We start from the raw sequence: 12,128 nt of genomic DNA, 5'->3' as shown, positions 1-12,128 counted from the left end.
CGCGCGTTAACACAGCAAGGAGCCATTTAAAATCTTTCATAAAATCCGTAACCCACTCTGTCGCAAAAGGCTGGTAGTTAGTTTGCAGGGCCCCACACGACTCCTTGCCAGCTTTTTCCCTCCCAAAAACACCCATCTCCACCGTCCATTTCACAATCTCGCTTCGCAACCAAATCCACCTACGGCTCCAGTTCGAAGACAAACATCTCTACCGTTTTTATTAGGGGAATAAATAGTAACACTCTTTTAGAAATCCATGCCTTTTTTAGTTCACTTTTTGTTCACCTTTCCTCTGTCTTCGCCGCATCCAATTCCAATTCCTCATCTCTCTGTCACGCTTTTGAATGCTCTTTTATAATTCTGTCATTCTTCCCTTATAACTCCGATGACGCCTTCGCTTTCCGGCAATGCCTGCATAAACCCTACCTAGATACCCCCACCGACCACTCCCCATTTTCCCGAGGAAAAAAATGGAAGCCGCACATCCATGTCCACCCTTTTCCACCCTTTTCATTCCTCTTCTTCTCTGCCTTCTCCTCTCCTTTTCTCTTCCCGTTCACTCTGACGACGCGGCTGTGATGGAACTTCTCAAACAGGGCATCATCAACTCCGACTCTCTCGGTTGGTCCGGGCCGGACCCGTGTACGTGGAAGAACGTTAAGTGCGACAGATCTAAACAGGTCCAGGTGATCCAAATCAAGGGTATGAACCTCCAGGGCACGCTCCCCAAGGAGCTCAGAGACCTTCCCGCCTTGACCCAGCTCGAGGTCCAGCAAAACCAGTTCACCGGCCCGTTCCCAAGCTTTGCTGGCCATGGCTCCATTCTGATAATCATAGCCCACAACAACCGCTTCACTTCCTTCCCCACCGATTTCTTCACCGGCATGAAGACTTTGCAATCTTTAACTATCGGCGACAACCCCTTCTCGCCGTGGACAATCCCTGAAAGCATTGTATCAGCGACCTCGCTCAAGACTTTCTCAGCCAGCAGCGCCAATCTCACTGGTAAAATTCCTGAAGTTTTCGGTACTATGGTAAGTTTGGGGGAGTTGAAATTGGCTATGAATAAACTCGAAGGTGAACTGCCTCGGACCTTTGCACGTTCCAGCATTCAGACCCTTTGGTTGAATGGGCAGCAGGGTAACAATAAACTTAATGGTACAATTGCTGTATTGGCCGATATGGCATCCTTGACCTCGGTTTGGTTACATGGGAACCAGTTTACGGGTCCGATACCGGACTTCTCCATGGAAAAAAAGTTGCAGGATGTTAGTTTTAGGGATAACCAACTAACGGGTATTGTACCGGCGTCGTTTGTAAATCTTCCAAACCTGAGAACTGTGAGTTTGACGAATAATTTGCTTCAAGGGCCTCGGCCTACGTTTGGTGTGAATGTGGATTTGGATATGAGGCCAGGCAGCAATAGATTTTGCACGGAAAATCCCGGCGGTACTTGTGATGGGCGTGTTAATGATTTGCTATCGGTTGTGGAAGCGTTCGGTTACCCGAAAACTTTGGCGGAGGATTGGAGAGGAAATGATCCTTGTAATAAATGGAAAGGGATTACATGCACCGGCGAGGTTGCCATTGAGTATGTTGACTTTCAGAATATGGGTTTATCGGGAACGATTTCTCCCAAGTTTTCTCTTTTTACGTCGATGCTAAGATTGGTTCTCTCTGATAATAATCTGACCGGTACCATCCCCTCTGAGCTTACGGAATTGCCTAATCTTGAGTTACTGGATGTTTCAAACAATAAACTGCATGGTAATGTACCATCTTTTATAGATGTGCTTGTGATTACGAATGGGAACCCTGATATCGGAAAGGAGAGTGGTGAGCCTTCGCCACCTGGCTCTGTTGATGGAAGCAAGGTTGGAAAGATTGTGGGTGCCGTGGTCGGCTCTGTTGTCGGATTGCTATTAGTTGTAGCTGTGGGTTTCTGCCTTCTAAGGCTAAAACGAAAGGGTTCAGGAAAACTACCAAGTCCACATACGGTGGTAATACATCCGCGACATTCTGGGGACCAGGATGCTGTGAAGACTACAGTTGCAGGAGGTAATGTTAATGGCGGTGCAAATGATGCTTTCAGTCCCAGAAGAAATGGACCTGTTCCTGGTGACATTCACTTTGTAGAGGCCGGTAGTATGGTAATTTCCATTCAAGTTTTGAAGAATGTGACTAACAATTTCAGCAGGGAAAATATATTGGGTAGGGGGGGTTTTGGAACCGTTTACAAAGGGGAATTGCACGACGGGACGAAGATCGCAGTGAAGAGAATGGAATCGGGGGCTGTGGGTGAAGAGGGACAGACCGAGTTTATGTCTGAGATTGCAGTTCTTACAAAGGTTCGGCACCGACATTTAGTTGCTCTTCTTGGGTATTGCTTAGATGGAAAGGAGAGACTTCTTGTCTATGAATACATGCCTCAGGGTACTCTTAGTAAGCATCTATTTAACTGGAGAGAGGCAAGGTTGAAACCGCTTGAGTGGACAAGAAGGCTGACCATTGCCTTGGATGTTGCCAGGGGCGTTGAATATCTACATGGTTTAGCCCATCAAAGCTTTATTCACAGGGATCTCAAACCGTCCAACATTCTTCTCGGAGATGATATGCGGGCAAAAGTGTCGGACTTTGGACTCGTTCGACTTGCTCCGGAAGGAAAATTCTCTGTCGAAACTAGACTGGCTGGAACTTTTGGGTATCTCGCACCAGAGTATGCAGGTAACATTCTAAATTTTCTCGAGTTCAGGTTACAAGTACTCAAATGTGTCATACCCTTTTGTATTCTCGGAAAGCTCTATTGGCAAAGCTTTGGGATATATGCAGAACAGGGAAGGATGCGTCAAGAAGTTGGATCTCAATTTGAATATCGCATGACTTTAGAAACGTCTTTTTGTAGCAGTGTGGGGGCACAGGGGAAGAGACTTATTACTTAACTGCAAATAGCAACAGCTTGTCTGTTTCAGTACATGTTCTGTGAGGATTCGTTGTTAGGTACTCCTTTACAATATAGTAGGGTCCCTTTCTAGGTAGACTATAAGGATCTGAATGAAATAACATAACGATGGTTGAAGGAGCTTGGATTTTTCAAGAAAAAATGTTGTTGAAAACCATAAACTTTTTTACATAGAAGCCTATTTTATTATTATTTTTTTTTTTCAAAAAGTAATGTTGAAACCATAATAGCATTGAACATTATCTATAATAAATTTTATGTAAAAAATAAAATAAAGTTAGAAACAATTAATTATCTTTTCTAACTAAATGCATGTAAAACAAAACAAAAAAAATCCAATATTTTTTTTTATATAAACCTGAACTTGGATTTCATACCCGGCCCCGACTGGACCAGATGAACAGTCCATGGAAACTCTTCTGGTAGGATGAGCAAGCTGTTCCATGATTTCCACCGGTCAATTATCTTTGTAGTACTGACATTAAAATTGATCATGGTCAAATGTGGCAGCAACGGGAAGGGTGACTACCAAGGTGGATGTATATAGCTTTGGAGTGATTCTAATGGAGCTGATCACCGGTAGAAAAGCACTTGACGATTCACAGCCTGAGGAAAGCTTGCACCTTGTCACGTGGTTCCGAAGAATGCACCTTATCAAGGGTACATTTCAGAAGGCCATCGACCCAACAATTGAACTTGACGAGGAAGCTGTTGCCAGTATTAGTACTGTTGCGGAGTTGGCTGGTCACTGCACTGCGAGGGAGCCCTACCAGAGGCCCGACATGAGTCATACAGTGAACGTGCTCTCATCTCTTGTTGAGCTCTGGAAACCAGCAGAACCAGATGCTGAGGATATGTATGGTATTGACCTTGATTTGCCATTGCCGCAAGCACTGGAGAAGTGGCAGGCATTTGAGGGAACTTCTTCACCGTTCCTCCCTAGGGGAGACGGTACCCAAACAAGTATTCCAACTCGGCCATCAGGGTTTGCAAAGTCACTTACATCGGTAGATGGACGCTGAAGCTTCAAAACGAAGTTTGATTATTCTTCGTAAAAGAGTCGTGATACGATGAATTCTCATACTCTACACATTATTTAAAAATATGTGATTTTATTTTTTTATCTTCGTATTTCATATTTCATATTTTATAAAATAAAATTATATATTTTTAAGTGATGTGTAAGAACTTGGAATTTATGTTTAAAATTTTTCTTCGTAAAATCATGCGGTTTATCTTGTCTATTCCTTCTTCCTTTGCTCCCTAATTATTCTTTTATTGTTGTTAATATTTATTATTTGAAAAATGCTTAGGCCACCGACACTTTCTACCGAGAAAGCGTACCGTTCTCTTTTTTTTTTTTTCAAAAAGATTTGTGTTTGTCTATATTTTAGTATTGTGTTTTTTATTTTTTTGTATTTATTTTTAAAAAGAATACATTAAAATGCTTTAACAAAAAAGTTCTAGTCATCAGAAATCATCGGTGGATTTCCTCGGGCTCTAGCAGCTCCCTTATTATTTTGTGAGGTTTGTCCTCTTTCTGCATGCCTTGCTGGATGATGATGCTTCTTTCTTCCCATGCACTTGAGTTTTGAACGGCTTTCACTGTTATGGTATTTTGGAAGTTCTAGACATGCAGATTGACGAATATTTGCCCTAGACGTGACAAAAGAAGATTCTCTCAAATTCTTCTTTGGATTTAAAGTAACAAAGACACGTAAAGTGAGTTTTATAATATTTATTATTGTTCATATCTTCGTTTGAATGTTAAATTTCTCTCAACTTATTTTAATTCATCATTATAATTTTTTAAATTACAACATAAAATATAATAAATAATTTAACTTTTTTAAATCTAAAAATAATAATAATATTAAAAATAATATTCTAATAATATTTTATTATCTCAACTTAATTCAGTTCAACATCTAAACGCAGCCTAAATATTTTGGACAACATGATATAGCAATAAATGTTGTATAGTTCATTTTTGTCTTTCCTCAAGTTGAGCTAACAATTTAAAGGGATTTCGACTAACTTGGATGGAATGGTGTACCTATCATAAAGAAAATGATTATTTGTAATAAATCTAAGTTTACTTATTTCAATCAATTCTGTTTGGACATACGCAAATCCTCAAAAGTTCGATTGTCATGCAATTTATTAATTTAATAAAGGTTCGGCCAAAATCATTTATATTTATTTTGTCAAGCAAAATCAAGACTTGATATTGAATAATTTAAGGGTTAGAAAAATTCTTATTTATTGGCCATTATTTACTACCTAACACCCATAAAAAAAATTATCCAAGTGTAGGTTGTGAGGATGAATAGTAACTGATATATAACATTCCTATTAATATGAAAATAATTTTGATGGTTTGCCGTTTTGGTTGATTAGTCCCTATTTAATGATTTTGAACATTTTACTCTATTTTCAATTTTATATTTTGATGCTTATATAACTATGCTGAGTATTTTGTTGAAAGGAAAATGCTTGCTCCACAGATGAAGTCCACCGAAAGTAGCTACGATTTTCTTTTTATATTTTTATTATTATTATTTTTATTTATTGATTAAAAAAGTGTTTTTAAATGATATTGTGATTTTTAAAAAATATATATTTAAAGATATAAAAAAATGTATGAAAAGAAAGAAATAAAAAAAAAAATACATTTACTCTATTCGGTGGCCTTCATCTATAATAGACGTAGCAGCGTCCTTTGTTAAATACACCCTGTCGTACTCAATGATGGAATGATTTCCATAGAAAATATTTAAAATATTATTATAAAAAACCTAAATTTAAAAATTTAAAAATCAAAAAACAAAATTAAAAATTAAAAATTTCTATAAGCTACTCTCCACGACCTCAGCTTGGGTTGCCCGCCAAAATTGAGCAATGCAACGGTCACAACCCAGGCATCTTTCATGAGTGGCTCTAGCCACACATGGAGCTCCCGATGGGGGCTACAACTTCTCCATGTCTGCCAACTGCCACTTTGTTCTTCTTTTTTTCTCTTATGTGTTTTATTATTCTTCTTTTTTCTCTCTTTCTTTTTAGTTCCTTGTTTCTTCACCAATTTTCGTGATGTTTTTTCCGGTTCCTTGCGGAATTGTCCTCTAGGCGAGCCATGGCGATTTGGATGGTGGTGTTGACCTTGTTGCTATCTTGGCTATTGTCATCGAATAGTGAGGTTGACGATAACAACCGTTGGATTTTATTGATGGTCTGTAAGTAACGATCGACCTCATGGTCATCGGACTCGAAGATCATTCTCTATCTTTTTCTCTCTCTCTTCTTCGACCTTCAACTCTTACTCCGTCAGTTTCGATCGGAGTCAGAATTCAAAATGATCCCAACTCAAATCAAAATCAGATATCGTAGTTCACATTCCGACTCCGTTGAAGTCGAGGGCCTCACCCCATAATTGGAGAAGACGTGGCATAGTTATAGTATTTGAATGATCAAAATTATCAACATTTAAAATAGAGTAATTCTACATACAACTCTGAAATGTATAAACGTCGTATAATCACTTTGAAAAAGAGTATGATCTACTATTAAGAAATTAATTTTTTTATATAAATCTTATATTTTATTCACTTTTTTCAAAGTAATTATGCAGTAATTACACAATTCATAATTATATATAAAAGTAAATATTTGAAATAAAGTATAGTGACTAATATATTTTAAAAGCACACCGCATTAACTATTTTACTATTCTACCTTATAAGCTAGATAACTTGATAATGTTTAGATACGAAATAATAATTAGTATGAATTACAAATTCAATGCTCTACAGTTTTCGCTTGTTTGCGAAAGTTCACCTCTTGTCCACATTCGCAATAATCACAACATTAATCCCTCTGGTTTTTGATAATTACATTTAACCACTTCCGTCCATTATTTTCTTACTGAGGAATGATATCCTTTAATTACTATTTATTCTCACTTTTTATATTTATAATTTTTTTATAAGATGTGAGAATATTTTTTATAAAATATAAGATGTGAGATAATGAATAATAATTAATAAAAAATATTTTTCTCTCTGATTTGCTCATGATCCATTTGGACACTTGCAAATTATGATACGTGTCAGTAAATCAAAAGTTGAAATGTGTCATAGATATTATATAATATCTAAATCTATAACAAAATTATTATGAAAAATGTTCAACTAATAGCATTAAAAAAAACTTTAACTAAACAAAAGCTTTAACCGAAAGAAATTTTAAAAAAGAGAAGTAACGTATACATAAGTTGATTATATAAAAATAAATTTATAAATTGACGTAATTTTATGTGTTATATTTAATCTATTTTATAATAAAAATAATTTTATAATATAATGTATCACATCGAACTGTTGTGGGGGTGTTGGGGGAAGGTTGGCTAATGGGGCCATTATTCAGATCAATGTTTTGAATACCGTACCGGACGTCGTATCGGTCAAGGCATTGGAACGAAATATTTCAGTACTAATACCGTTTCGGAATAACGTTTCGAGATAGTCGATATATAAATAAATTATATATATAAATATATATAAAAATTATATTTTAAAATAATAGTTTATATATAAATAAATTATATATAAATATATATATATTATAAATAGTCTAGTCTGAATTAAGAGTTAAAAAATATGTTTGTAGTTTGAAAAATGAAAAAAAAAACACAAACTGAAATATAGGCCGGTATAAGCTAAAATTGAGACCAGTATAGCTGGTATTATAGCCGGTACAAAACAAATATAATATCTATATCAATCGGATGGTCGATACGAAAAATTTCGACCGTACCAATATATAGAATACAAAATTTAAAATACTGATTCAAATCCTCATGACCACCTAACGACAAGGGTTGCAATCCAGCTGGCAAACTTATATTTATAGGGGTGGCAGCGGCAGTGACAATGACAGTGCCAGAGTGGAGTTTGGAGGAGTCTCTTTCTCCTGGTGGTAGGGGCAGTGCCACCCAACCTTTTTTTTTATTTTTTAAGGAGTTCACTTTTTTACTTCTTAATTTTTTCCTTTTATTTTTTAATAATCTTTTTAATACACTATGATTTTTTATATTCTTATTAAAAATTTATTACCAGATAAGATGGCAAGATGAATTGGGATAAGTCTGACATGTTTTGAGTTTTTATTAGTACAAACGTGTCCTATTTATTAGTTGGCAAGATACTCTATTAACAGGTTAAAGACATAAGGTTGAATTTTGATATTTAGAATATCTAATTATATTTGTAAATAGGAATGAAGTTATTTTTAAATAATAGTAAAATTATTTAAGTTTAGATGTTCATTGAGTTTTAAGAAATGAGAGAAAAAAATTAAATTAAAATATTATAAAATTAAAAATTTATTTGAATATAATTTGTTAATACTGTTTTGTTTTAAAATTTGAAAAAGATGTATTATTTTTGGTATTTTGTTTAGAAGTTTAGAAAATGGTCAATGATTAGATAAAAAAAAGTTGAAAATTTGAAATTAAAAAGTGTTTTATTTTTAATAATGTTTGGGAATGAAATATTTGAGAATATCTAAGAATACTAGGGGTGTAAAACAAAATTGAAAAGTCGGTTGGATCGGACCAGACTGATAGTCCGATTTGTAAGCGGTTCGGTGCGGTACCAGTTCTTAAGAATCAAAATCGATGCTTCTCCTTCCACCGCCCATGGAAAAGAATTCATTTATTCTCTAGCCTTAAAAGAAAGCTTGTTGTTATTCCTTCCCCGAGCAAACTTTCTCTAAGCCTACAACCCCATCCATCTTAGTTTGATTAGGAAGTCATTCTAAAAGGAATGAAGAAAGAAAGTCATTCGATTCCCGATGAGCAAATGAGCCTTGACCTTTTGTCCCTGTCTATAAGACCGACTTGCATCTCTCTCTTGTGAGGCGTGAACCTTTCCTTACGAGTAGGGGTGTAACCGGTCCGGTCCAGTTCGATTTTGGACAAAATCTAAGACCGAACCGGTATGTACCGGTTTTTCATTTTTCAAAACTGATTACGCCTCAATTACTCTCCTAAACCGGTACATCCAGTTTTACCAGTTTCCGGTCCGGTCCGGTTTTCCTTTTTTATAAATGTAAAAAACAAATAATAAAGTGTTACTTCTTATGATAAAATGTTATTAATAATTTAATATATATATATATATATATATTATGTTTAAAGCATATGATCAATTAAATTTTCATCTTTAAGATTAAACTTTTATTTTATAAATTATAATAGCATTATCTTATATATAATTATATTAATAACATATGATCAAAAAAATTACAAATGTTCATATTTAAGATTAATATTTTATGTTATAATTTATAAATTATAATATGAAATTATTTTCATATATATTATATATTATATATAAAAATTTAATATATAATTATATATTATATATAAAACTTATATATATAAATATTTTGTATAATATATAAAATTAATTTTTATATATATATTTTTTTCCAACCGGTCCAGTTCGGGGTTTCGGAAACTATGGAACTGAAAACGACCGGTTCCGGCCGGTTTTTATAATATAAGAACCGGTTCCGAACTAACTGGTCCGGTCCAGTTCTGTCCGATCTGATTTTCCAGTTTTTCAATTTAAATTTACATCCCTACTTACAAGTGATATGTCGAATAGACTCTATCTTAGAGACCTGGTAAATCTCCAACTACAAGCTTGTTAAAGTGGAGAGAACATGAGCGCTTAAGCGAAGCGGAGCACCATTATATTATAGTTCAAACTAGCGTAAGAGCTCTTAATCAAATATGCTATGCAAAGTAGGTTGATGGATAGAGACAATGGTCGACTTTAATCATATGCCAACTTCTTCAGCCCAGTGAGAGAATAGACCTTTCCTTGAGCTCGAAAACTGGTCGAGGACTCATATATTCTAAACCTGTGTCGTACCTATTTTCATATTTTAAAAATTAGTTTAAACTGTGTCGAACCGGTATATATATTTATAATTTTTATATTAAATATAATTTTTTATATTATATTATATATATTATATACTAAATTGCTAATTAATATAACATAAAATTAATCTTATAATTTTTAATATAACATATAAATTTTAATCTTAAATATAAATTTTAATATTAAGTTATTAATATATTTTTGACATAATAAATTATAATATATATACATATTCATTTTGTAAATACATTTTTACACATTTGATCATATATACTCATATAAAAAATTTAGAACTTATATAAACTATAATTAAATTCAATATTATACTAGTATGTGTTAATAATTATAAAATAATATACTTATACTATAATATAAATAAACTAATAGTTTAGTATATGTAAATATCATATTATTAATAACATAGAAAATCCGTAAAATTGAAAAATTCGGACCAGACCGAAACCGGAAGTTATAATTTCAGTAGTGAATCGGTCCTGTATGATTCTTAAATTTTCAAAACTGGTGTATACCGATTTAATTCTAAAAAATGTACAAAACCAAATCGAATCGGACTAGTTACACCCCTAAAGAATACATGAGAAGAAAAACTTTAATCATCATCCTCACACCATACTTTTTTTTTTTATTTTTTTTTTTCTCTTATCAAATGTGTGATGTATGCATGATGAGTAAAATAATTCAATTTGTCTAATAATATTAAAACAATAAATAAATAAATAAATAAATAAATAAATGTAATGTGTAATATATAAAAATAATAAGTAGCAAAACTCTAATCATTAGTTTTAAGTTTGTAATTAACCTAATAAAAGAAGACCGTTATTTCTCGGTTGCAATAATAATTGATGTCTGATAAATCCATGCCGTACAGTAGTTACAGATGTTCAACATGGAATGGGTGGTCGGATGTGCATTGCCATGAGCTGCATGCCTCGTTCTAGAATGGAAAATGCTATGATCCCGACCCCTGAGGATTCCTAATTTCCTACAGACCAATGCATCCTATTTTTTTTAAGGAAATATATATATATATATATATATATATATATATTTTTAAATGTTATGATTTTTTTTAAAGTATTTAAGGAGATTAAAATAAATTTAAAAAAAAAGAGCCAAAAAAAAGAAAAAAGAAAAAAAAGGAAGAAAATTGCACTTATAGGAGGATTAGGAGTCCTCGGTTAGTGTAGTGCTGCCCTTCTAGAATAACTTCCAAATCTGACAATGGACTTGTTTTGCACATTTCCTCGTTCTAATTAGTCTGCGGATTTTAAGACAGAAATTCACCAACTAATTCGGTGTGGTGCAGCCGTGGAGGGCGGTGCGGTAACAATATTTTTGTGTAGATAATTATCGTTCCAGCTTTGCACTTCAAACTATGAATAATTGCTAATTAACACTATAGGGGGTGATAATTTATGTTTTCGGATCGTGTTTGTGTCATTTTAAAATATGAACATTTGACTATATAGGTTAATCTGAATTTGATCTATTACGTTTAAGTGTGTCCAATTTTCAAACCATAACTTAGATAATGGGTCGTGTTGTATCACATGTTTTGAGCCGTTTAATAATTAAATAGAAATAGGTTAACACGCCAAGACTCATTTAAATTTGTTTCATGTAAATAGGCTGAACTAACATGTATAACTTATTTGACTTGATTAACATAGTTTCACATAAACGTTAAAATCTATATTTATTAGTAGTCACAATATCTTAAAAAAATATATATCAATATTTTTCAAATTTTAACATATAATAAAACTAATATTACAAACATTATAATAACAAATATAAGTATAGGCCCAAAATTACAATTCCAACACTAAAAAAATAAAAATGTAAGCATAATGAATATTACCGATATTATAACTTAACAATAATAAAATTGTAATTTTTGTTCCTAGTTGCTGAGATAGGGGATCACCGTGAAGTTTGGGAATTTCCAGTGGTGTTGGTTTCGGTGGTATGAGGGTGTGTGGGAGGTGATATTGGAGGTAGATGCGAGTTACGTTGGTGTCGTGGAGGCTGTTTGGCTGTGCGCTACCGCAGTCCATTGGGTAGCTGTACAACTATAGAGGTTGTGGCCGATGGCATGTTTGTGGTGGTGCTGAGGATAGAGAGAATCGTGAGGGAGATAAATTGTGAGGGATGAGAGGTGGTGTTCGTGGTGAGGCATGGTGGCGTTGCGTCTG

General features: G+C 33.9%; 1 protein-coding gene across 1 annotated transcript; it reads left to right on the top strand.

Annotated features, from left to right (window-relative positions):
• The first annotated feature begins 236 nt into the window (after positions 1–236).
• On the top strand, positions 237–4,157 carry LOC121256592 (receptor protein kinase TMK1-like). The gene is made up of 2 exons (XM_041157436.1): positions 237–2,724; positions 3,470–4,157. Exons 1-2 carry the CDS (start codon positions 471–473, stop codon positions 3,979–3,981), a joined length of 2,766 nt encoding a protein of 921 aa, XP_041013370.1. The 5' UTR covers positions 237–470; the 3' UTR covers positions 3,982–4,157.
• The last annotated feature ends 7,971 nt before the right edge of the window (positions 4,158–12,128 follow it).

Source organism: Juglans microcarpa x Juglans regia, chromosome 3D (genome assembly GCF_004785595.1).
Source record: "Juglans microcarpa x Juglans regia isolate MS1-56 chromosome 3D, Jm3101_v1.0, whole genome shotgun sequence".
NCBI lineage: Eukaryota > Viridiplantae > Streptophyta > Magnoliopsida > Fagales > Juglandaceae > Juglans > Juglans microcarpa x Juglans regia.
This window is presented reverse-complemented; position numbering and strand designations above follow the sequence as displayed.

Coding starts and splice junctions, on each gene's coding strand:
- LOC121256592 (XM_041157436.1), top strand. CDS start 471: ATGGAAGCCGCACATCCATGTCCACCCTTTTCCACCCTTTTCATTCCT. Junction 2,725..3,469: donor TCTCGCACCAGAGTATGCAG/GTAACATTCTAA, acceptor CAAATGTGGCAG/CAACGGGAAGGGTGACTACC.